This window comes from Xenia sp. Carnegie-2017, unplaced genomic scaffold (genome assembly GCF_021976095.1).
Source record: "Xenia sp. Carnegie-2017 unplaced genomic scaffold, XeniaSp_v1 HiC_scaffold_19, whole genome shotgun sequence".
NCBI classification, from domain to species: Eukaryota; Metazoa; Cnidaria; class Anthozoa; order Malacalcyonacea; family Xeniidae; genus Xenia; species Xenia sp. Carnegie-2017.
The window spans coordinates 1998483-2026403 of NW_025813481.1; the positions used below are offsets into that span (position 1 = coordinate 1998483).

The 27921-nt window shown below is 33.3% G+C and overlaps 1 protein-coding gene and 1 pseudogene across 1 annotated transcript; both read left to right on the forward strand.

Moving 5' to 3' along the window:
- The first annotated feature begins 1452 nt into the window (after nt 1–1452).
- Nucleotides 1453–26932, forward strand: LOC124438727 (serine/threonine-protein kinase/endoribonuclease IRE2-like). The gene is made up of 13 exons (XM_046988927.1): nt 1453–1670; nt 16378–16553; nt 17228–17329; nt 17616–17682; nt 18177–18238; nt 18575–18658; nt 19831–19916; nt 20165–20215; nt 21204–21265; nt 22891–22957; nt 24180–25100; nt 25213–25907; nt 25995–26932. The coding sequence occupies exons 11-13, from the start codon at nt 24308–24310 to the stop codon at nt 26622–26624; spliced, it is 2118 nt and encodes a 705-aa protein (XP_046844883.1). The 5' UTR covers nt 1453–1670; nt 16378–16553; nt 17228–17329; nt 17616–17682; nt 18177–18238; nt 18575–18658; nt 19831–19916; nt 20165–20215; nt 21204–21265; nt 22891–22957; nt 24180–24307; the 3' UTR covers nt 26625–26932.
- Nucleotides 1839–14352, forward strand: LOC124438726 (annotated as a pseudogene).
- Nucleotides 26933–27921: the final 989 nt, after the last annotated feature.

Sequence of the window (27921 nt, forward strand, 5' to 3'; positions counted from 1 at the left end):
AAAGTTGGCCTCGTTGGCCTGAAAAAAAGAGTTTTCAACGGTCCATTTTTTGTCAAACTATTTTGTCGAGATACGGGACGATCTTGTGGTTGTTTATCCGGGAGAAGACTACGAACATATTCTATTGCTAGTCTTGTTTTCAACTTGCAATGACTGTTGGGGTTGGTCGTCTAAAGAAAACAAAACAGAAATTTTATTTTGTAATTAGCAACCTGGTTTGTCGTTTGTTTTTATCTTTTCTTTGTACACTACACTTAAATGTGTAATCAATCATCAATAACAAATGATTGATCATCGTTTTCTGAGACAAACCGTGATCGACCTGTAATTCTTAATACTGAAGAGTATCGTAGTGTAAATGAAAATACATGCTCATTTTTTAATCATATGTTTGTTTGGTCGTATATTGTTTCGTGAATGCTTTAGTTTAACATTAAATGGAAGATCACGTGAACCAGTTTTTGTCACCAATTGTGTTTTTGATGGCTCAGCTATGACCCTCTCTTTTCTTGCGTCATTGCAAAGGTATTTACTGGGTTGCTGGAAAGAAGTAGAAAATTATTCTTTGATATATGTTTTCTAAAAACTCCACGAGAACATAGTCAAATCTATTTTATAACATTAGAACAAAGTAAATACTTTACAATGCCAGACTGCGAGTTTCAGTTTGGTGGAAAAGCAGCGGATAAAATTAAGTGACATACACTTTGTTGTTAATGATAAGTTAAAAAAGATTTCATACAGCAATAGAATCAAGTTGCTAGCAATACCTGATAATGAAATGAACTTTGCAAATAAAGTTTGTATTCATCGTTCATTTCATACTTTGATACTTCCATAATCATTTGTTACAATAAGTTGGTATAAAAATGAATGCATCAAAATTCTTTATTTTTTACGGAAATTCACTCTCCATTTTTCTTTCCTTTTCATAAACACAAACATGCTAGTAATAAAATAACACAGAGGTTTTTAGTTTCGTTGGTACAGTCAACTAAGTTGATATTTTGGTTTCCAGAGAAACGAAAGAGCTTCTCGATCCGTTCGTAGCGAGTAGAATGAGACTTATTTATTAAACTCAGGATTTGAACAAAGTTATTTTCCTGAATGCAGACTATGTTTAAGTTTTTAGCATGTTTGTAGATTCAGGAGACTCTGTAGCATGTGCATAAAAAACTGAAGGAAGTCACGGTCCATTCCTATCTGGAAATACGTTTTTCTAAACAAAATTAAAATCGACTAAAACAGAACATCTCTCCTTGTACCTAGTGCATGGTATTTCATCTGTCGTTATATTTTATAACTGTTTGGGACTCTTCCAATTCATTGACCTGTTATCAATTAGGATCATGGGATTGAAACCAAAATCTTCACGACCATAATTAAAGATAAGTTAGGTAAGCCAGCTGTGAAAGGCCGTTGAGTCTTCAGTGGTCTGGGGACAAGTAAGATGATTACATGAATCTTGATTTTTTTTTAATGGAAACATCGCTTTTAAATGTTGGTTAAATGTTGGCAATAATATAAATAAATATTTACGAAATGAACTTACATGAAAATAGTTTTATAACCATTAAGCTAGTTAAGTAAAGGAGAAATACATTTTTATAGGTTTTATTATCTGTGGATTTTACAATGATTCACAGTTTGTTTATCATCAACCATTCAGGGTGAGTCGGTAGTGACAGTATGTATTGGTTTTATATTTGTTTGCTTTCAAAGCTCTTCTGTTGGTTTTGTACGTATCAGCTTGTGAATTTGTGAGAAGTACTTTACAATTATTTGAATGAGGTAAAATGAGACTAGTTTCAGTAAGATATTAAAGGAAAGCTTGAACAATGTCAGAAGCCAGTGAAGGTAGATTATGAGAAGTATCATGTGACAGGATTAATACCCAGAAAAAATAAAGAATGTCATAAAAATTGTGAGATATTACCTGATATCTGTAATTTCAATAGTATTGAAGTCAGTTAGATGATGCCATTTTGATGATTACAGCTTCCTCAATTGTTTAGTTATCACAACTTTACACCAAATGGGTTACTGTGAGTCACTAGGTCATATGATGTTTTTCATGTACATTTAGGGATACATTTCTGGAAAAACATTGGAGTGTTTTTGGACGCTCTGTTTGTGATTATTTCTTCAAAGCTCAAGGAAAGGTAAATGAATATATGTGTAAATTGTTGTTTGTGCTTGTTTGGTTGAGAAGTTTTAAGGTACTTTCATGAACAGTTTTCATGTTATATTTGCCTGATAAAAATGCTCCTAAACAAATTAAATATCATGTTTTATGTTCAGGCTACTTCTCCAGAAGACATTCCTCCTGTAATTGCAACAGGATCAGTTATCTCATCAGTATATTTTGCCATGATCTCTTCTTTGTTTCTGTTGTTGAAAATGAAGGTTTGTGTTTATATTAAGGTTAGTTAATGTTTTAATGTTTATTTTGAATCAATTGCCTCTAATCCAATCAAGAGATTGATTGCTAGTTTTAATTTAAAAAGTATGCATTACATTGCAAAGAAGTGTTATCACTCAACAAAGGACATTGCATTAGGCATTCTTAGTGGTAAATAAAAATAATTTAGCTTTCATATCATCAACATGTGGTGAACACTTTAATGATTATTATTATTGATGAATTGAAAACATTCCTTTCCAGTTCCACCTTTGTTTGTGATCGAATTTCTTCATCGAGTGGCGGACTTGATCAAAGAATATTTCTCTGACTGTACTGAAACAATCATTAAAGAAAATTGTGTCATTGTATATGAGGTTTGAGATTAGTATATTTTGTAGAGAATCCAGCTGTTTGATAGATGAATTTCAATTTTTTTCTGTTGTCTGTGATGTAAAATATGATATTATATCTTTATAATCTTCAGTTATTGGAAGAGATGTTGGATAATGGATTCCCTCTTGCTACAGAGTCAAATGTCCTTAAAGAGTTGATAAGACCTCCTAGTATAGTTAGAAATGTTGTTAATGAAGTGACTGGAGACAGCAAGTAAGAACTTTCCTTATACTAAACATATGAGCCATGTTTTTATGTAGTGATCTTTATGTTGTTCATATAAGGATCAGATATAAATATAAAGCAAATCCATAAAACCACTAAACATTTCTATATTTGTATTGTTATTTATATGCAACTTACTACAATATTTAGTTAAATTTGTTTTATTTTACACATTTATGATCATTCTGGATATAATTTAAGTTAAATATTTCATATTTTCGTAGTATGAGCAGTCATCTCCCAACTGGCCAATTGTCCAATGTTCCATGGAGGAGAACTGGTGTAAAATATGCAAATAATGAGGTATGTAGCTGTATTCACATTGTTCAATTAAGAAATTTGAAAGAAAATCCTTTTTTATTCTTTGTTTTAGTTGTAATGTGATGAGTGAACTTTTTTCTTTTGTTAATTAGTTGTAATAAATATTGCTAATTAGTTGTTAGTTCTAATTATTCATAATTAGTTCCAATTAATTCTAATCATCACAAATTAGTCCTAAGTATTTCTAATTAATTTTGTTTATGATGTATGACAAAAATATGTTTGTTGTTTTTGTTTGATGTTAAATTAAAACTAAGGACATGTACGAACTGAAAACTTATGGCATGTTTAAATTCCTAAAATTTTCTGTTTTGTGTAGGGCTCCACCATATTTTCAGAAATACAAGGAACTGTAAGTGCTTTCCTTTTTTTATACTTTGTTGTATGTACTCTCTAGTACAACATTTGAAAGATTTTTTCACCTTTTTTCAACTTTGTTCTTTCAGATTGACTGCAACTGTAAATTATCTGGCATGCCTGGTATATTTATGATACTTTGTTATGTCCCTAGATTAAAATTGATTTTATCTGTAGATTAAAGATTTGTATTAATTATAGATCTCAACATGTGTTTTACAAATCCTCGTATCCTTGAAGATGTCAGTTTTTATCCTTGTCTTCGCTTCAGAAGATGGGAGGTACGTAAGTGTGAATGTTGAATATGGATTGTCTCTGATCGAAGTCAACACAAATTATTCATAATATGACTAATAACGATTGTTTTTTTACATTGAACACTTTTCTTTCAATCTTGCACTAAAACTGCGTTTGAACGCGACTACTTCAAATGTCTGTGTATTTTAGTCTGAACGAATTTTGTGATTCGTCCCCCCGGATGGTCGTTTTCGTTTAATATCATATAACGTGGCAACCGGGTGGGTGTTTTATCAGTTATATTTTTATGATGAAATTATCTATTTTGATGGTATTTTTTGTTTTTTTGTTTAGAGTAAATATGCTACCATTGTTTGCAAAGCCTCGTGTCTTGTTTCAAGAGGTTTATCAACTGTTGAAATTATTTTAAAATATTTGTTTTTTATTGATTTGCGTTTTAATTCGTACGACTATTCAAAACATTGATTTGATGATCGTCTTTTTCTTGGTTGTTTCAGGGTGGAAGTGGAAGATTTGAATTGTCGATAAGTTCAAAACCAGTTATGGGTAAAAATGTATGTATTTATAATCATGTCAATTTATTAAACTGCTGTTGCATCTTCTTGCATTTATAAACTTAAAGATATAACCTAACTAGTCCATTTTTTTCATACGTATTATCTCAAAGCATTTTATATAAAACTAACTACATCGTCCTAACGTACTCATACCAAGTCAAATATTGTATACATTAACTTTTTCAAAGTCTTTTCACTCATTGTTTCCATATTTTATTTAGATCGAGAATGTTGTCGTGACTGTTCCATTTCCTAAACAAGATCTGAACCTTAACTTGACTACAAACGGTAAAAACACTCATAAAATATTAAACATTACAGTCTGATGTTTCATTGCTCTTCATTGACGTTTCCCATCAACATTTATGACTTGTGCTCCATATTTTCAGTTGGTACCTATTCATTTGATCCAATCAAAAAAGAGCTTTCATGGGAGGTAGGTTCATGAGGAAATTGTCACGATCACGTGGTTATGTGAATCTAACGTTACGTTAAACAATTTTAGATCGGTAAAATACAATCTCAGACATCGTCACCTAACATCAAAGGAAATGGAGGTAAAACTTCTTTTTCTTTTAATTTTTGCCCGTCTCTGTTGATTTACAGACGTCTTGCCATGTTTTTCAAGAAAATATTTTCAAATTTTTGCATGCAAAGCAAGAATCCCTTTACAACATTTTTTGCTCACGAAGTAAAGTAAGGTCGATCTTCCCAGTAACCATTCCTTGGTCACAAAGTAAGGTCGATCTTCACTGGTCGCTATCACTGTAGTTATATTCTTAAATTGTATTCTCTTTTCTGATAATTGATACTATCCCCCTTCCATTTTGGTATTCACCTTTAAAGATCTGATTTCCTACCATAATTAAACAACGTGTGATGTGAGAATCGCTCTGATCTTTTTATGAAACTGCTCTCGTTTCATTTCGTCTTATGTTACTTGTCGTCAAATTCTTGCTGTATGTTCGTTTTCTGTAGTTTACTGCTTCTTATCATAATCTTTGTTTATTTTTCTTGTTTTTTTTTTTATGAAAAGAATTAATGCATATCTCTATAATCTTTTAATGTCTTTCCTTTTGTCTAATTTCCAATGTTTATATTTTAGATATCTTTAAAAAGCGATGTTCCACCTTCGTAAGAAACACCAACTGAATTCGTAAGTGGTTTTTTACTGAGTAACGCATATAAAACCAGTTATAATTGGATGATATACTAAAATAATTCCCAAACCAAACGTTCTCTACGATACAAAGTTAACATAACTTTCCTCAGACATGATTTATTTATCAATACTCCTTAATCATAAACATGCAACAGCCTGCAACACTACCATCATAAATTTGTAGAAACCTGTCTCCCTTTCGCCTTCTTTCATCGGTAGCATTCTTTTCTTTAGTTAAATTTCAAAATATATTCATTTGCCGCTTTGGGATTGAAAGTCGGTAGACTAGATGTACATGGAGAGGTAGGGACAGTTTGCATGGTTTGTTGTGTATGTAGGGGTACACTTTGCATGGTTTGTTGTGTATGTAGGGGTACACTTTGCATGGTTTGTTGTGTATGTAGGGGTACACTTTGCATGATTTGTTGTGTATGCAGGGGTACACTTTGCCTGGTTTGATGTGTGTGTAGGGGTACACTTTTCAGGGTTTGTTGTACAAATTGGTGTTCATTTTAATCTTGAACAGATGACTTGAGTCCAACTAATGTTATATGGTTTCTGATGTAATTTAGAACTACAAACTATGAAAGGAGTCAAGACACAACAGCTTGACGGTATAAGATAAGAACATAAAATTTTGTTAAATAAGTAAGGACTTTAATTATATAGTAAGTAAGGACTTTAATTATATAGTAAGTAAGGACTTTAATTATAGAGGGGGACACGTAACAGCTGAAAAGCTGACAAACCTGTGGCACAACACAACATTTACGCATGGTTAACAATTCGCGAATCTCCTTCCTAATCCTTCGACAGAACAAATTTTGATTAGCTTTCGAAAAGACAGTTCAAGTTGTTGTGTTGTTTTCAACATGTATGCATGCTTGACAAAAAAAAGTATCGTCTACTGGGACTGCAGTTGCAATTGAACTTTACCATGGAAGAAAAAAGCAATGTTGTGAATGCAATCGTTAACCATGTTGAACGATAAAAATGCGTCAATGCAGCAATACTGTACAGGCAAAAAAATTATGTTATATTGCAGCACGTTATATTTAGAGAAAAATTTTACCTGGAGCAACTGTACAGTCACTGTGAGTACAGTGTACAATGTTAAAAAGGGAACCGTTCTAAATGTGAAGAGAGGAAAAATCTTACTTGTTAAAGTTATTAGTAGTTTTTAGTACCAAATGGGAATCAAGCTTTACAGAGTTTGTTTCCACTAGCTGAAAGTTTTGTACATTTTACCAAAAAATTTAGCATGGTTTGTTATTCAATATTGCTTCGATTCTTGTTATTTTTCTAGTGTTACATGGCTGCTTGAAGCATATGGAGTTGCTGGTCCGAACAAGCAGTTGGCATTCCACTATACAACGTGGCTTCAATTCTTTCCGTTTTTCTGGTGTTACTTAGGTACTTAGAGTGTGTGGATTTCCTAAACGTATGTAAAGTTTTGATTCTCGTTTATGATACATAGCGTTCCCAAGTCGCAATTGGGTATTGTTTCTAAGTTTGTAAGAGCTTTTTCGATCAAAATTTTATCTGTTGTCAACATTTCTAATTATTTTCTTCCTGAAAATGAATTTCTGTCAGCGGAAACCGATCATTCAGTTTATCAATTTGCTGCTTCATACACAAAAAATGCTAAACAATCATACGAGGCAGCTGCATGGCAGTTTTGAATATCATATGACTTTTACAATGTTTTATTGAATTTTTAATTTCAGGGAAATTGATTGGTAGTCTTGACGGTCGTTATGGATTTACCTGCAAACATTGGCTCATAGATCCTGCCAATAGAGATTTTATATCGTTCGAGAGGAAGAGAGTTTTAGAGAAAAGTCGCATTAAAAAGTAAGTTTCCCAGTTAAATCACAACATTAATTGTAATTTTGAGCTATTTTTTAGTAGAATTCAAAATACATCAGTGACACAATAAAATTTTAGTGAGCCTGTGGGAACATAAAATACTCGCGATTTGATATCATTTATATTGGTATGTTAGTTTGATATGACAAAACAGAACATACGTGAGTGTCTACACTGTAGTGACAAAACAGAACATACGTGAGTGTCTACACTGTAGTGACAAAACAGAACATACGTGAGTGTCTACCCTGTAGTGACAAAACAGAACATACGTGAGTGTCTACACTGTAGTGACAAAACAGAACATACGTGAGTGTCTACACTGTAGTGACAAAACAGAACATACGTGAGTGTCTACACTGTAGTGACAAAACAGAACATACGTGAGTGTCTACACTGTAGTGACAAAACAGAACATACGTGAGTGTCTACACTGTAGTGACAAAACAGAACATACGTGAGTGTCTACACTGTAGTGACAAAACAGAACATACGTGAGTGTCTACACTGTAGTGACAAAACAGAACATACGTGAGTGTCTACACTGTAGTGACAAAACAGAACATACGTGAGTGTCTACACTGTAGTGACAAAACAGAACATACGTGAGTGTCTACACTGTAGTGACAAAACAGAACATACGTGAGTGTCTACACTGTAGTGACAAAACAGAACATACGTGAGTGTCTACACTGTAGTGACAAAACAGAACATACGTGAGTGTCTACACTGTAGTGACAAAACAGAACATACGTGAGTGTCTACACTGTAGTGACAAAACAGAACATACGTGAGTGTCTACACTGTAGTGACAAAACAGAACATACGTGAGTGTCTACACTGTAGTGACAAAACAGAACATACGTGAGTGTCTACACTGTAGTGACAAAACAGAACATACGTGAGTGTCTACACTGTAGTGACAAAACAGAACATACGTGAGTGTCTACACTGTAGTGACAAAACAGAACATACGTGAGTGTCTACACTGTAGTGACAAAACAGAACATACGTGAGTGTCTACACTGTAGTGACAAAACAGAACATACGTGAGTGTCTACACTGTAGTGACAAAACAGAACATACGTGAGTGTCTACACTGTAGTGACAAAACAGAACATACGTGAGTGTCTACACTGTAGTGACAAAACAGAACATACGTGAGTGTCTACACTGTAGTGACAAAACAGAACATACGTGAGTGTCTACACTGTAGTGACAAAACAGAACATACGTGAGTGTCTACACTGTAGTGACAAAACAGAACATACGTGAGTGTCTACACTGTAGTGACAAAACAGAACATACGTGAGTGTCTACACTGTAGTGACAAAACAGAACATACGTGAGTGTCTACACTGTAGTGACAAAACAGAACATACGTGAGTGTCTACACTGTAGTGACAAAACAGAACATACGTGAGTGTCTACACTGTAGTGACAAAACAGAACATACGTGAGTGTCTACACTGTAGTGACAAAACAGAACATACGTGAGTGTCTACACTGTAGTGACAAAACAGAACATACGTGAGTGTCTACACTGTAGTGACAAAACAGAACATACGTGAGTGTCTACACTGTAGTGACAAAACAGAACATACGTGAGTGTCTACACTGTAGTGACAAAACAGAACATACGTGAGTGTCTACACTGTAGTGACAAAACAGAACATACGTGAGTGTCTACACTGTAGTGACAAAACAGAACATACGTGAGTGTCTACACTGTAGTGACAAAACAGAACATACGTGAGTGTCTACACTGTAGTGACAAAACAGAACATACGTGAGTGTCTACACTGTAGTGACAAAACAGAACATACGTGAGTGTCTACACTGTAGTGACAAAACAGAACATACGTGAGTGTCTACACTGTAGTGACAAAACAGAACATACGTGAGTGTCTACACTGTAGTGACAAAACAGAACATACGTGAGTGTCTACACTGTAGTGACAAAACAGAACATACGTGAGTGTCTACACTGTAGTGACAAAACAGAACATACGTGAGTGTCTACACTGTAGTGACAAAACAGAACATACGTGAGTGTCTACACTGTAGTGACAAAACAGAACATACGTGAGTGTCTACACTGTAGTGACAAAACAGAACATACGTGAGTGTCTACACTGTAGTGACAAAACAGAACATACGTGAGTGTCTACACTGTAGTGACAAAACAGAACATACGTGAGTGTCTACACTGTAGTGACAAAACAGAACATACGTGAGTGTCTACACTGTAGTGACAAAACAGAACATACGTGAGTGTCTACACTGTAGTGACAAAACAGAACATACGTGAGTGTCTACACTGTAGTGACAAAACAGAACATACGTGAGTGTCTACACTGTAGTGACAAAACAGAACATACGTGAGTGTCTACACTGTAGTGACAAAACAGAACATACGTGAGTGTCTACACTGTAGTGACAAAACAGAACATACGTGAGTGTCTACACTGTAGTGACAAAACAGAACATACGTGAGTGTCTACACTGTAGTGACAAAACAGAACATACGTGAGTGTCTACACTGTAGTGACAAAACAGAACATACGTGAGTGTCTACACTGTAGTGACAAAACAGAACATACGTGAGTGTCTACACTGTAGTGACAAAACAGAACATACGTGAGTGTCTACACTGTAGTGACAAAACAGAACATACGTGAGTGTCTACACTGTAGTGACAAAACAGAACATACGTGAGTGTCTACACTGTAGTGACAAAACAGAACATACGTGAGTGTCTACACTGTAGTGACAAAACAGAACATACGTGAGTGTCTACACTGTAGTGACAAAACAGAACATACGTGAGTGTCTACACTGTAGTGACAAAACAGAACATACGTGAGTGTCTACACTGTAGTGACAAAACAGAACATACGTGAGTGTCTACACTGTAGTGACAAAACAGAACATACGTGAGTGTCTACACTGTAGTGACAAAACAGAACATACGTGAGTGTCTACACTGTAGTGACAAAACAGAACGTACGTGAGTGTCTACACTGTAGTGACAAAACAAAACATACGTGAGTGTCTACACTGTAGTGACAAAACAGAACATACGTGAGTGTCTACACTGTAGTGACAAAGCACATGAAATATCAAAAAAACTGTAAAGTTTTTTAGACCTGAAGAAAGCGTCATATTTTTTAGCAAGTTGCTATGTCACAATTGTGTAACTTTGATCAGTTGTGTTTTAGTTGTTGCTATATATCGTATTTACTCATACTTTTCTCTTAAGTTAATGTTTTATCGCTATAATAATCAAATAGGAGTCGTAGTTGACATCTAAAAGTGCATTTTTAATTTTCTACCATTGTAAGAGTTCTAAATTTGTATTTTTTGTGGTTTGTGTCACAAGCAATGTTTACCGCCAACCAACTACCAAAGTTAGAAGCTAACGCTGGTATTATCCATTCTCACCCATTTCAATGTACAACGCTATTCATTCATTTTGAACAGTTTTAAAAGACAAGTTGAAAAATTGTGAGTCTTTTAGCAACCAAATGTTTTTAATGCCCTTCCTCTCTCACTTAACTCGCGTTTCTGGAACTATTACTGTTATCGCACGCTAGTCGTGTTCACTCCTGCCCTTTGAAATGAGCAGGACAGCCCATATAAATACTTGAAATAGACTGCGCTTCTATCGCATAATATTCCGGTGCCTGCTTCTTATTATTGGATTTTAATACTTAGTTAGTACGACTTTTTCTGGTTAGTACTGCCATTTGATATCAGTAGACCACCGACCAACGCTTGTAAGTGTAAAGTAATTAGTAAAAAAATACTACGTTTTTGTCTGTGCTATTTATTTTTATAAATTATTTTACAGTGGTTTTTAAGCAAGTAACTGTAAAAGATCCTGTGTCACTATTCATTTCATATAAAATACAGATACTAACCAGCTGCTACGTTTAAAGTACTTAGCATGTATTTTTTCTTTTTCTAAATACCATTGTTAAAAAAAACTGTTTGATATGTTCGAATTTGATCTATGAAATATATAGTCTGAAGAGATTTTTCATTTGTCTTACCGTTGGTTAGTCTATTTCGTTTGATTTGTTACAATACTGTTCAAAATTTCTTTTTTATGAACTAAAAATATCTAACAGAAAACGAAGTGCCTGTACATATCATCTGTACATTTCATCACCTTGATGAATGGTGCAAAATTTAGCATGACGTTGTTCATAATATTTTGATGGTTGTACATACCATGAAAATCTTTATATCGTACACACATAAGAATATAGAAGCTCTCTGCTTTGCTTGCAGCAATTATTTGTAAACGTTTTTTTTATTGCAGCAAGAGTTGGAGTTTTTGGTTAACCTAATGTACCATTTTATAATAAAACTTTTATAAACTAAATAACAAGTAGTAAAATTGATAGAAAAGTTTACAAAGTTAGTCAGAATTGCTGCAGTACATAACACACCTTCCTTGCTCTGCTAACAACAGTGAAATTATTGAAATAGCATAATATTTGAAAGCATTTATTCGTTCTAAAAATTAGGAATTGAGCACTCTAGCTACGTGCAGTTAAAGTAACTAAAAAATACAGCTTCTTCAATATGTTGAAAGTATGTTATAACTTATAACGAACAAATGATTCTTACTGTTAAAATGTATGAGAAAATTTTCTTTTCTGTTTTGTGTTCCTGCGTTCTAAACAAAGTTTGAAAACATCTCATATAAGATATATTAAGCTTATTTGCATCAGGATTCTAGTTTTTTCTATTACGAATATAATACTTGTAAATTTTCCAAATATTTATTCACACTACGCAGCGCACTGCGATACCACTCAAAAAAATCTTTTTATCAGTGTACTTCCTGCTGTGATTTTTTTAAATAGATGATATTGCAAAACAGGTATTCGACACAGAATCCAGAGCAAAGTAATTTATAATCCCATGTATATGGTTAGTCAATTTTTAGGCTTATTTATGTCTTATCGTATGGAAGTTTCATCGTAGTTAATGTTGGTGCACCAAAGTTATCAATTATATTTTTATGATATTTAGAAGCAAATCATGACGACAACTTCCATAAACTTCTAGACAAAAGTAAGAATATTAAAGCTGACGTTCACAAGGCTCTCCAAAGGTAATTTTTCTTTCATGGGATATCGATTATGTATGTTGACCTGTGCATGTCGGAACATTACGAAAAATAGTTTTTAGACAATATATAGTTATCGTTTCTTGTTTAAGTTGTTCGTGGCTTAGTGGGAAGTATGGAATAGCTCGCCCAAACAAGAAGATGCCGTTTCCTTATTTGTATGTCACAGTTGATTTTGAGAAAGAAAATTTGGAGGCTGCTATCAAAAATGAGATCGATGAAAAGTTAAAATGGAAAGCATCGAAATACATCGAATTACGATCTAAACCATTGAAAGAAGCAAAGTTTCGAATGCTGTCTAAAATTATAGCGGAAAGAACCGAGGGTAGTTTTGGAACATTGACAATGTTCTGCCTTAAGAATGGTATGTACTATGCCTTTACCTGTGCTCATGCGGGTGTTGTCAATAATTTGGATGACCCTCAACAAGACTTTAGTGGCGGAGTCCAATTTATGGAAATCCAAGAATCTCAAAATGCCACAGTTAACGAAGAAAGCATGGTATACTTTTACAACGGACAACCGATTGTCGGTGTGTTCCGGATCAAACGAGAGTGGTGTCTAATAAAGAAGTCGATATTATGTACATCGTCATTGGTAGGGAGGAAGATTTTCAGGAGCTTGCTGTAAATAATCAGATGACTCTCAATTTAGATTTGGAGGAGGCAAGCTATGAGATTCTTGAAAATTTTTTTGATTTTCCAAAGGTCGAAGTTCGAACAGCGGACGCAAAACTTGACGTTATTCGCGGATTGAGTGAGAATTATCTTTGCCTGAATTCCAAGGAAGTTGTTTTTCAGAATGCGGTGATTGTTCCAAAAAGTAACCAATCATTTGAACGCGGGGACTCTGGAGCCTTAGTGTATTTTCTAAATAAAGAAAATAATTGGAAACCGTTTGCATATCTTGCTGCTGAAGTAATAGATGATGAATCTGAATCTGATTCTACCTGTTACATCTGCTTGAAATTGGACAGTGCTTTGAATGGACTGAATCTTAACAACGCTGAATACTTCACAGATCACAAACCCAGCAACCTCCTATCTTCGCATCACTCTGGTGAATGTAAGTAAAATCTTACGTCGTCTTCTTCATAATCGTCTGACTATCAGTAATAATATAAATGACCCGGTGGAGCGATATTTTTATTGTTAATTAGCTTATATGTGCAAGACAATCTTAGCCCAGTCTAATACATTTTCTCGTTTATAGGTCAGAATTAAGTGAGCTTATTTGAAGAGTCTCAACAAATTGCAAATCCTCGACGTTAAGAAAAAACCCAACAATTAAAATGATAATAATACTCTTTGCTTGATGTAGCCCCTAGAGCGAAAACTATATTACTATATAGTTGAAAAATATATAACTATATTACTAAAATATACTTATAATGTAGCTCCTATAGCGAAAACTTCATTTATTTACTTTCCTCTGTAGATTTTTAAACATCTAGATTTGATGAGTGAGTCAAAACAGGTGTATATTACATACTGCACGTTTTTATTCATTTACATTGTCATGTAGTTACTCTTACTATAAAAACATTTACTAATTATTTGCCATTCAACATGACTAATTTCAGTACTTTGCCGTCATGTATTTATAAATAAATATTTGTATGGTTTGCACTTATTTAATTTAATCAATTAAAAAGCAAAAATTCTTGAAAGATGTAGTTATGCATTAATTATGAGTATGTAGCTCTTTTGCTACAAAACAAAAACAAAAACAAGCTTTAAAGCTACCACAGGTAGCAAGCGACAACGTTTCGTATTTGACGATCTTGTTTTTTTTGCAAGTGAAATAATTTTACATGTTCTTCAACAAATTTACTCTCGTCCAATACTGGTTCTTCATTTAGCAGACCCAGTGTTTTCACCTAAAGATTATAACCATATATGCAACTCTCACAAGGTGGAGTACTGCATAATACTTAAGTTTCTGGCTTGTTACTTGTCAGTTGACTATATACGTTATGGTGATGGAGTCTGTGGACCAATAACTGTATGACTTAGATAAGATATTTGGGCTAAGCTCTTACGTGAATTGTTTATCAAAGGTCTGTTGCGAAAAACGCTCTCACATTACATCTGTGTTTGAGATGTGAACATGTAGTAAGATATAGTTCGGTATTTTGCTCAAGAGTTTTGGCTTATTTTTGACTTGATATATTGATATAGCACACTATCATTTGATTTGTTACTATATTATCTCTCTATGCAGTCTCCAAAGATAAAATTTCGAATGTAGCTTTTTGGTGCTAGGACTCAAACAAATTTATTTTCGAAATGCAGTTATTGTTTGACGTGTGATTCCATCAGTTCATCCTGGAGACTCCTGATGATGATGAAACTTACCTCATCTGCTTGAAATTAGACATAGCTTTGAATGAACTGAATCTTAGCGATGGTCAATATTTTACAGATGATGAAAAAACCTTCCACGACAACATTTCCCATGAAAAACTTCCCATGACATCAATCATAGTTATTTTTATTGGAACTAACTTTTACATTGTCTTTTTAATTCTCTAAAAATTAACAATATAAAAGTCTAAATTGAGTGCCATTGTGAAAGTTTGGTCATTTATATAAACAAGATCAATTATGTTTCCCCAGGCCTTATGCAGTCCTAAATGGCTGTCGTGTAGTAACAGTTATTTTAAAAACATTTACGAGATACTAACTCCTTATTGATGATGTAATAATCCAATAATTATGAATATATGAAACTTTTACTTAGTAAAGAACTAACCATATAACATAAATGAAAACCTTACATATCTGACATCCTGTTTTTTTGCTCTAAGAAAAACGAGAATATTAGAAACAGTCGTCGTCCATTTTTGTTCGTGAAGAATTTTGATGCTATGTACATTTAGCGTTTAAATTATTTTTAATTCATTTTGTTTGTTTATTTCATAATTATAAATAAACCTTGTATGATTTTTGGTTTTTTGTTTAATCATTGGTCAGCAAACATGTTGTAACGATACATGAACTATACAGAATAACATTTTTCTTGTTTGTTTTTATTAACTTTTCGTTAGCAATATGATTTAGTCTTTCCATATGATCATGTAAAATGTAAGAGTTTGATATTTTCCTCGAGAGTTTTTAGTTGTTTTTTTTAGTCGATGAAAAGCAAAATTGATAAGAATCCATGACAAGAAAATCACGGTCCATCATGCATCTCTATTTCTAAATACGTTTTTCAAAACAAAATAAAATCGGCTAAAAGCAAAGCACCTCTCTTGTATGTACGTATTACATGGTATTTTATCCGTCATCATATTTCATTTATAACTGTTGGAGATTCTTTTACATTTTATTGACTTGTTTTCTCTGACGATGAAGACAAAAATCTTTATGATCATCAAGTGAAGATTAGTGTCGATGAGTCTTTAGTGGACTGGGAAAAAGTAAGATGAATGTTATTTTTTTAAATGGAAACATCGTCATTAATATTGTCTAGCAAGAATATGAATATAATTAATAAATATTTACGAAATGAACTCACATGAAAATAGTTTTACAACCATCAAAGTTAGTTAAGTAAACGAGAAATATATTATTATAGGTTTAGTATATGTATTTCACAATGATTCACAGTTTGTTTATCATCAACGCTTTAATGTGAGTAGATATGATATATATGATGGATATATATGGGTTAATGTTTTTTATAGATCAAATTTCCTCTCTAGGCCCTTGTTGGTTTGTTAGTTTGCACCGATCATTTATGCAGTTTAGGAACTTGTGTTTGATTGCTGTGGATGGCAGACGTTTGTGGCTGTTCAAAAGACATCAGGCCATGGAAAAATAATAAGTTTTATTATCGACTGAAGAAAGTAACTGGGGACAAGTAAGATGAATGTTTTGAATTTTTTCAAATGGAAACATCTTTATTAAATGTTAGCAAAAATATAAATATTTACAAAATGAACTTAAATGAAAATAGTTTTATGCAGGTATTGGTTAATGGTTATAGATAAAATTTCCCCTTCAGGCTCTTTTGTTGGTTTTGTGCATATTAGCTTGTAATTATTCAAGTATGTAATTTATAATTAAATTTGAATGAGATATAGTGAGATAAGTTGCAGTATGATATTAAATGAAAGCTTGAACAAGGGCTACAAAGTGAAGGCTTATTTTTATTTGTGGTATCACCTGACATGATTAATGCAATTATACTAAGATAAAATGAAAAATGCCATGACATTAAAAAGTCTAGTAAACAAATGTCCAAGGTTAGACAAAAATGATGTCATGGGTAATTGTGGGATGTATTTCTGGAAAAACATTGGAGAAGTGTTTTAGGATTTGTTTGTGTTTATTTCTTTGAAACTGAAGGAAAAGTGAATGAATTTATGTGTAAATTGTTGGTGATTGATATGAAGGTATCAAGCACTTGGGATATGTTAAAAATGAAGACTTATTTAGTTGAGAAATTTTAAGCATTTATTATGTGCTATTATTTTGTTTACCAGTAATTATATCTAACTTTATTAAATCAAGTAATTGCTTATTTAATTTCAGGCCCATTTTCCTGAACACATTCCTCTGTTGTGAAAAAATACTTTGGAAAAATTTGTGCCCTTGCTGGCCAAAGTCGGCCAAAGATCATATTTTCACACAAAGGTGCACCTGATTTTTGTATTATTGAAAAGAGAATTCCTTACATAAGTTCACCTAAAGCCATTTCTTACTAATAGTTTTCATTATCACATTATTTTGTTATGCAATCAAAAAATTTCTCTACTATCTGCAAATGGGCTCCGAAAAAGTATATAATTGTTGGATTCCGTTATTATTATGCTAAATTCTTGCGTATTTTTTATAATTTGGACACAGTCACTGAATGAAAATGTGTCTGCAATGAGTATTTTTAATGCTAGTTTACAATTACTCATTACTGTCTATCTAGTTTGCACTAATATTGAGCTGTACAATTTTCTGGGAGAGGTCTCACTGGTCTGTTTGCAACATTGAAGGTGAGTTATTTTATTTGTCCAAGAAATTAGGCTATGCAAAACAAGAGAGTGGCAGACATGTCTGTGATGACACTGTATGCACTGCCTTTTTATCATATTTCTTATTTACAAAAAGTTCAAACCTTTTTTCAACCCCCCACAAATAATGACAATTCTGTTGTTAGTATCAGGAGTTCAAAGTATCATGATAAAACAAGTTGTCAATCAATGAATTCTATGTTTCAAAATAGTAATATTGTTTAAACAGAATTTAAATACCAGGTCTTGAAGCAGAGATAAATGGGATCAAACATAACTCATATTTCATCGCAATTGCCAGATGGTCTCATAACAATTTCGAACTGTTAAATTTATGCCTACTAGAAAGTTCTTATCCTATGTTAAAGTGACTGCAACTCCACTTGTTTCAATCTTTTTGCGTCTCCTGTTTTACAGGCTTCCCACGTGTACGCAAGCGTACCTATTTTTGTTAATGCATTTTGTCAAATTCACAGAATGTCCGAAGTTTTTTCATGAGCAGTTGCAAGGTCAACAAAATGGTGACAGAAACGATAAAGTAAGGATTTTTTCTTGCTGCCCAAGCCATCATCAAGTATGATATAAAGAAAATTCCAGTTGAATAATTTAAGTAACAGTCCATTCATAAACAATTTGTGTTTTGCTATTGGTAGATTTACGCAAGATTTATTGGAATTAATGTTTATTTGTAATAACTGTTTATTTGTAGACGATACTTTTTTCAAACACATTTCAACTTTACGATTGTGAGCATACTGAAATGCAGTCATTTACGAAAACTGCTTGGAGAAATCTCTATAAAGCATGTTTTCCCAGCTATGATCTTTTGAATTTGAAATGCTACATTGTAAAAGAAATATTTATTTCTCTCAAGGTCACGAGCTGCAGAAAAAGGCATTCGTGCTGTCAGACGGAAGCAAAAACGGTGAAGAAGTGGAGGTTGTTGAAACTTTTAAAGGTGAGAGAATTTTTACAAACATAGTTGTGACATGTTCTTTACTGGATAAAAACTACACGTTGCTATTCTAGATTGCATTTGTGAATTCTTTGAATGCCCTAATAACCGTTTTAAGAACATTTCACGCGTCAGGCGTTTGATTCAATCGACAATAGTTAGTATTGGATTTTTCTATAAGATAGAAAGTCAGTCTCTTCGCGATTAAATCGAACTTCCAATGCCTAAATGAAAAACTCTTAACAATTTGTTATTACCTTTATACAAAACAAAAGACTTCACAAATTCAATTTAATTTTTTTGAGCGTAACAGTCTTTAATTCCATGTTCAAATCCCCAATTTCTGTTTTTAACACATATCTTTCAGTCTCTTATTAGTTACAGTTAACAAAAAATAATTTTGAACATTTACCAGGAAGAATTCGATTAGAATGATAATAGGAAAGTAAAAATAGACAAATTCTCGGTATCGCTAGTATCGAATGAACAAAGATCTTTTTCTTGTTATTTTAAATATTTACATCTTAAATAGTTATGCAATGAAGTGTGTCATTGACACGCGTAATATTACATTTTTCAATGAATTCTTTCATTTTAGATGAACGGACTATTCTAAATTCTAATACTGTATATCTTACATGCCAATACCCTTAAGGTTTTTTTCTTCTCATTAGGTGTTGCATGGTAGCGCCTTGTTTGATTCGGTTGTCCAAATTTTTGTGATTTTGTTGTTTTGTTTGGTAATCATAATTTTTAGAATTTGTGAATAATAAGCTTTCCCCTAAGATGTAGCTACTTTGCTACTATTATGATAAATATTTTTGTTTCGACAATAATTTGTAAAAAAACACACTCTTATTTGGCGTGCATCAAATGATTATCGTAGATTTTTGACGATTAACTTCATACAGTTGGATGTTTTAACAAGGATGAGTACAATTTCTGAAAATTTTCTTCCTGCGTATGTTTAATTTTTATAAATTTTCATCTACGTTAAGGTTAATAATCACGGAAAGTTGCTTTGTTGACGTACGGCGTTGAAGGTTATGATGTTATATGTAATTTAAACGCCTTAATGATTGAATATTAAAACTGTGCAAGAATTCTATTTTAATCTTTTCATTTCAACGAGTGAGAAAGACGAAGATTTGATAAATATGTACTTATGATTGCAGAATTTCCTAAGTTCGATATTCACCTTGGATAATACAGAATTTATAGAGTTGCCTTCAACGAATGAAAAGTTACTTCATGGATGGCGGTAAGTTATATACAATCAAATTTATGCGAGACCCTCGTAAATTGTGTGTAACCTATACATGGAAAAAATATGGATATATTTTCCAACATTTTATCGTAGAACATACATACTCTTTATTGATCTTTTTACCTCGATAATTGTCGTCTAGAGATTTTGCACCAACTATAGATATATCTTTAAGGTTTTTTCTGAGTCGAATTTTATTGACTAAAATACTGTCACACGTTTGGTGACTTTTCAATTGACAGAACGTTACGAGTCTAAAGGTGAAGGAACGGAATATTACCCCGACTATGAAAGTAAGTTATACTATCAAATTTATGTATAAGGCACTTATAAATTGTATCTGCCATACGTAGTGATATACTTTCTAACATTCAACATATACTTCTTGATTATGCTTTTCGTTGTAATCTCGTCATCTCAGGATTTTTTACGTCTCCTTGCGCCCAATATTTTTAAGCATTTTCGATTCAAAATCCTTTATGAGATTGTTTGTGTAAGATAATAATAATATCCATAATAACTATAAAAATACCTTAAGAAGCATTTGTGCAAACTGGACGATTTTCCAAAGCTATAGTTCTCGTAGCTTTTTTGTGGTGTGTCAAAGGCAATATTTACAGTCAGCCAACTTCCAAGGTTGAAAGCTAACCACAGTTGCATACACTTTGTGGTGTGTCACAGGCAATATTACAGTCAGCCAACTTCCAAGGTTGAAAGCTAACCACAGTTGCATACACTTTGTGGTGTGTCACAGGCAATATTTACAGTCAGCCAACTTCCAAGGTTGATAAGTAACCACAGTTGCATACACTTTGTGGTGTGTCACAGGCAATATTTACAGTCAGCCAACTTCCAAGGTTGATAGCTAACCACAGTTGCATATACTTTGTGGTGTGTCACAGGCAATATTTACTGTCAGCCAACTTCCAAGGTTGATAGCTAACCACAGTTGCATACACTTTGTGGTGTGTCACAGGCAATATTTACAGTCAGCCAACTTCCAAGGTTGATAACTAACCACAGTTGCATACACTTTGTGGTGTGTCACAGGCAATATTTACAGTCAGCCAACTTCCAAGGTTGATAACTAACCACAGTTGCATACACTTTGTGGTGTGTCACAGGCAATATTTACAGTCAGCCAACTTCCAAGGTTGATAACTAACCACAGTTGCATACACTTTTCTTATTTAATTTGAACAATAGCATTTTGATTATAGTCTCTTATGGCTAAATTCTACCCTAAATTTTCATCGTCTTTTTTCTTTGATTTTTTTTCAGACAGAAGTAAAAACGGTGGAGAAATTAAAATTATTGCAACACTTGAAAACAAAAGAATACGTGTAAGTTTTTTCAATCCTGGGTGGGGTGTATTCTTGTCAATATTAAAAATTGGAAGACATTCGTAGTTTGATTGAATTTTCACGATCTTCTCCAAACTCATCGGAGTTACTTCTATGTACAAATCCTCCGATGATATCTATAACAGTGAACAATTTTATTGGAAAAAATATAAAAAATATAAATGCGATAGCTATACAGTAATTCCATGGAATTGGGGGTTTTTTTGTTGCGTTTTTAACCACAAGTAAGTTTACAGATATCGTTGGGACTAAATCTCGTTGATGACAAGTTTTCAAGATTGTCTATGACGTGTGAAGAGAAACCTTCATATAGTTATGCGTCACGTGAATTTATTTGTTCGAATGAAGTGGATTTGATGTTTATTTATTAGCCACTGCTTGGTCTATTGCATCAATCAGCATATCCAAATTAATAATTTTTCTCGTAATACTTTGTATTTTCTCAAAAAGAATGATAGCACAGCGCTATAACCAACAAATACAAACAATAACGACCTTATCTAACAACATTTGAGAAATTAACCTTCCACTCCTCTTCCTTGTAAACCAGACAATTCTACTCAAAAGCAGAGAGCCTTATACGCTACAAGTCCCGGGCTTGTGACCGGTATAGCAGAGTTAAAAGGTGAAAGGTTTATCATAGATTAATCAACTGAATATTCCTGCTCATTTTTTGTTTGGAAGCATGTTGAACAGTTCATATGGACAAAGCTCGAATTCCATGTTAAATATCAGTAACATAATCCGGTGTTAATGTTAGACAATACATCATTGCCCTTCAGTGAAAGCATCCCGCTTTCCACTGGAAAAGAATCTAATATCGATGTTAAACATAGATTGTTACAAGCATCCCGCTTGCCAATATGTATAAGTATAATCACAAGGTTAAATAGTTGGAATGTTATTAAACAAAAAGAATGATAGCACAGCGCTATAACCAACAAATACAAACAATAACGACCTTATCTAACAACATTTGAGAAATTAACCTTCCACTCCTCTTCCTTGTAAACGAGACAAGTCTACTCAAAAGCAGAGAGCCTTATACGCTACAAGTCCCGGGCTTGTGACCGGTATAGCAGAGTTATGAAATGTTTAATAATTTGTTAATTATTAATTAGGCGTTTACAAAACGATTGCAAGAACGAATAAGAAAGTATAGAGAAAATGAATGATCATTTATCTTCTATAAAAGCTCACCATGGACTCATATTGTCAGTGGTTTTCGTATAATGGATCATAAGCTAAAATATGGGGAAAAATGCGATAAAGAGAAAGTAAATTCCAGTTGAATGGTTTAGAAAATGAAATATTTATCTTTTCTGTTTCGCTGTTTGGACCAAATTTATGGTGATGTATGTGATGAATAACCGACTGTTTTTTTTGTGTTTCTTCTAATGTCTTTGCTTATGGCTCACACCAAAAGCATTTTTGAAAGCATTCGCGTGTAAAATTTAAACAACGCCCTTTCAAAACTCCTCCAATCTCCGCCACCAAGTGTCGCCAGGTCACTATATCTTGCTGTGATCTTTTCAAATTGAGAAAATTTATGTAGGTATGAGGACTTGCAAAACAAATCATTCTTGTTGTTTTGATCCTTGTAGTCAGACGGTAGTAAAAACGGTGAAGAAGTCAATAGTGTTGAATTACTTGAAGACCGGAGAATTTTTTGTAAGTTTTGTAGAGTTAGTTGTATTTTACTCTCACCAATAGTCAATATTAAAAACCGGAACACTTTAAAACGTAAGGTTGAATTTTGCGGATTTTTTCATTCATTAGAAAATTCATTGTGTCAGAAGTTAAATTTGATTACATAAAGCCTGTCTTCCTTATTTATATGTCTATTTTCCGAGTACAAATCTTCAGATTATATTTTTAACAGGATAATTCTTTGCAACTCACCGTAATCAAAGTAAAAATTATATCGGCAATAACAATTCAAAATAAAACCATTTCATAATAATTGGTGTATTTTTGTACAGTTTTTATTCTCTAGTCAAGATGCAGATTTTCAATTTCCAAAAAACAAGGCAATAACATAGGTTTTTACTTTGTTAACGTGTATTCATGACAAAAGTGGTATGATATACGTGGCAGGAAGAGCACACGCAAGCAAATTTTCTTATGAAAAAGAATATGCTTGGGAATGATTTCAATACTTAGAGTTATAGGCTGATAAGTTTATTTCATAAAGGTGAAGCACCTTATTGATGAGAATTAGAAGAATCAACCTTTTGAGATAGTTTATCATTAACCAATTATCTATGCTGCATTACTGCAATCTCGAATAGATTAAATGCAACTTTTATCAAATGTATATCTTTTGAAGCTTCCAAAGATTCAATCATGCGCATTTCCCGTATATTATCTAACTAAGGCCAACGGATTATAAGAATTTGATTCTTGGTGCGTCTTGTGATTCTCTTTTGACACAGATTCATCGCGCTGTAGACCTGAACTTTACAAAAGTAAGTCGTTCCAGACTTTTCCTGCGACTGACAAGCTCCATAAAAAGGAGCATTTTGCCTACTTTAAACAGCCTTAAAAATGGAGCGATTTGAGAAACTTAAAAACTTTTTACTAATACGGTGGAAATCACTCCTAAATTTAATGTTGCTGACATGGGCACTTGAATGAATTAATTAACTTATGATACTTATCGGGGGGGGGGGAGGAATGTTAAAACATTCATTATCGAGAATTGATTTACCTTCAATTTGCAAAATTGCCCTATCTTTAACTTATTGGTATATAACACCCTACACACACTCTACATACATGTTAGTCAGATCTCTCATTTTCTTGCTCTAAACTTCCATAAATGAATTTCCTCTATTGTAATTTTGAAACTAAACAGTTGACTAAATAAAGCTCATAATTTTGCCTTATATAGTTAAACAGTTAACTTTGATGATTGGCGCAAAAAAATAACTACAATAAAGAAAAGTTTGCTGTTCACATGAAGAACATTGGAGAACTTAGATAAATTTTTGCATTACTACTAGAAGAGATCTAGCTTTCATGGTTCCAGCAGTTATGGGGATCTTGGAAGAAGGGAATTGTTCTATGAATAATGGCGATTATAAAACAGCTATTGAACATTACAATAATTGTGTAGAAGTTGCAGACGAAAATAGCCTGAAAACGATAGCATATTTTGGTCTTGGTAATGCTTACACACTCTTTGATAATTGGGAGGAAGGATTGAACAGTTTTAAGCATTGCTTAAAGTTTTCGTCTAAAATTGAAACGGAATATTTTGAACATCAAGTATACCTTGGCCTGGGGAGTGTTCATTCCATTATTAAAAGATTGGAGGACGCCATGAAGAAAGATGAAATGGAATGTCTCTGCCATATTGCATTGGGAGGATTGAATAAATTGCTTAAAAATTATGAGCAATCTTTGGAGCATTATAGAAAAGGATTTTCTCTTATCGAATCTCAACATCAACAACATGAACAGCACCATCGACCACAACGACAAAGAAAAGTTGGTGGTATCAACGTTAGTAAAGACTTCGTCAACCTTAACATGAAGAATTTGTCAATTATTACTTCAGCTGGAATTGTCAGTGGAGTGTTGGCTGTTTTATGGGAATTAGCAGAATTGTTTGATAAACTTGAGCAATATAGGGAAGCAGCAGATATTTATGAAATGTATCTGGGGTTTGCCCAAGAAGATGAAGATATAGAAAAACAAGAGAACGCTATGGAATATCTGATACAAATATACGAAGAAGAAGAGCGTTATTACTTACGAAATTCGATGGAAGCGAAGTTACAAGAAATCATTATGAAAAAGAACGAAAAAGGTAGAGAGTTTGCACTAAAAAGAAAGCTTTTTAGTAATCTGTTCATTGATTGTTTCCGTTTTACTTAACCTTAATTTTATACTTTTATCATTTTATGAATTGTTATCATCAGAGTGGGAATACATTGGTGAATCTGTTAAACATAAAGAATTGTTCTTAAGATTGATTAAGTATGGACGAAATCCCAATGTCGAGGTCAAGCATGTAGACAATGTACGTGTGATAATCTCTGAGGAGTTTTGCATCGGTAGAGGAAGTGATGGAACCCGTGTTTATCTGGGACTGAAAAAGGATGGTTACGGCAAAGCAGTGAAACGAATACGTCAAGATAACTGCATCACGATTGCCAAGAAAGAAAAGGAAATCTTGAGTGAATTCAACGCAAGGGAGTCGAAATATGTTGTGAAATATTACTACTTAGAAGAGGACACTGGAACAGACTATGTCTATTTGATACTAGACCTATGTGAAGAATCGTTGGAGAGTTTTGTGGAATCTTCTACATTGCAGGATCTTCAAAAATCTCTTCCCGAAATTCTCAGACAAGTGTTAAAAGGATTAGCTGATCTTCACTGCGGCCCATGTCCTATTCTTCATCGGGATTTAAAGCCTTCCAATGTTCTCCGAGACGCACATGGCAAATTTCTGATTGCTGACTTTGGTATAAGTCGAAAATTGAAGGGTGGCCTTAAGACATATCATACTAGCTCTAAAAAGGGAACTCAGGATTGGATTGCTCCTGAATCATATTGTAAAAATGAAGATTCTGTTGATAAAGCAAGTTACAAAAAAGAGTCAGATGTAATGGTAGGTGTAGAAATGTATCCTTTAGTAAATGACACATAAATTAAATTCTCGACAATTTATTCACGCTATTCTGTTTGATCGATTTAGAATGCAGGAATGTTGGCTTATTATGTTGCAACAAAAGGAAAACATCCTTTTGGACCTTCAGAGTATAGATTGAAAAACTTGTTAGATGGAAACCCTGTTGGCTTAAAGGAAATCATAGATGTTCAACTTAAAGATCTACTTTCATGGATGCTACAACATTTACCAGAAGACAGGCCATCTGCCAAAAAGGCGTTAAAACACCCTTATCTACTATCTGATGAAGAAAAGTTTAGTATGCTATGTGATATGGGAAACCAACCGGAAATGAAACAATCACAAAGTCAAAGTTCTCCGAATTCAGATGTTGTTGCGCAATTGTATGCTCCCATGGAATGGATGACGCGTATCGATGATGAAGTCTTGAAAGATTTCATAACCTTTGAAAAGAATGGCAAAAAGAAAACTCTGACATACGAGCCTACATTGGCAAAGTGTTTAAGATTCATAAGAAACGTGAAAGAGCATTGGTACGATGAAACTCGAACACATCTGTTGCGTTTTGTCAAGGAAGGCAACTATATAGATTATTTCTTGCAACGTTTTCCTGAACTGCCTCTTCTGGTGCACAAAATCATAAGATTGACTGACTGGAAGACAAGAGACGATCTTAACAAACATTTTACAGCTTAGTCATAACAACAATTTTTTATGTTAAACGATGTAGCCAAATTAGAATTCCATGACACTATACAATGTCCCAATTTAGTTGTTATTTTCACTAAAAAGGTTTTTTCATTTGATAATAATCAATATGCATGTTTTAAGTACTCTATAAATGCTTTCCAAGATGCATTTTCTTTTTTTTATGTGATTTTTGATTCTAATATATTGTCAGAAGCTCCGGCAAGGGGGACAACTGCCAATAATATATTTCACATACTGAAGTTTCTGTAAACGTAACTTGAAAGTTTCAGTTGAAATAAACATTTCGTTATGTATTGTATGTGACATTTTGGAGGTGTTGCACTTTCCCCAAAAAAATAAAATCCTGCCAGCACCACTCAGTCCGAACACACGAAATGAAACAAATTTTGTATATTGAATGCTTACTGATAAAACTGTTAAAAGCAAATTTACTATAATGGCAACAACAATCCAATTCTGCCACCTTCTTTTGACCCCCCACCCCACTTTTTAAACCTATCCGCGGCCCCTGTATCACCTCAACTGTAGAATCTCATTTTATGATATATCATTGTATGATATAAATATCGTATTCAATCACACTGAAGGTGTCTTATAGCTAAGTTGAAAATTATCTATCATTAAAAGAAAAAATTGAAAAATATTATCGTGTATTTAAAATGTTTATAAAGCATAGTACTCATTAGATCATATAGTACTGTTTTGTAGATACAGTGTCGCCTAGTCCCAACAAGAGCGAACTCTTCAAAAAAGAATTTCTAACCAAGGCAAAGTTCGGTGTTTTTCACTATAAAAGGGCTCGTTCTTTTGTTTACAACCAGAGGGCAGAGGCATAAGTTACATGTGCGTATGACGTTTGAAGTAATACTTGAAATTCCTTATCCATTTTTGCAGTAAATATATTTGTTTCCCTCTGCGATCTATAGAAATGCTTTACATTTATTATCAAACGATATTAATCTACGACGCATTTAACATACTTTTATGTTTATAATCTGTTTATAACAAAAATGGCAACGAAATCAAAGTTTCTCAAATTTTCAAACACTTAAAGATCATCGTATTAATTGTAAGTTTTCCAGACATGGTTGTATTGTATTAATCACAAAACTAAAGAATGGTACGCGTTAAATGTTAGGTTGAATATATGTGAAATATTTCATAATGTATAATCTATTCATTTGCCAGGGTTAGTTCTGTTTATCTTATTTATCCCTCTGTATTTAAATCTATGTCTTTAACCTTATATTTTTTGTATACTTTTCGCCACAGCCATAAAAAA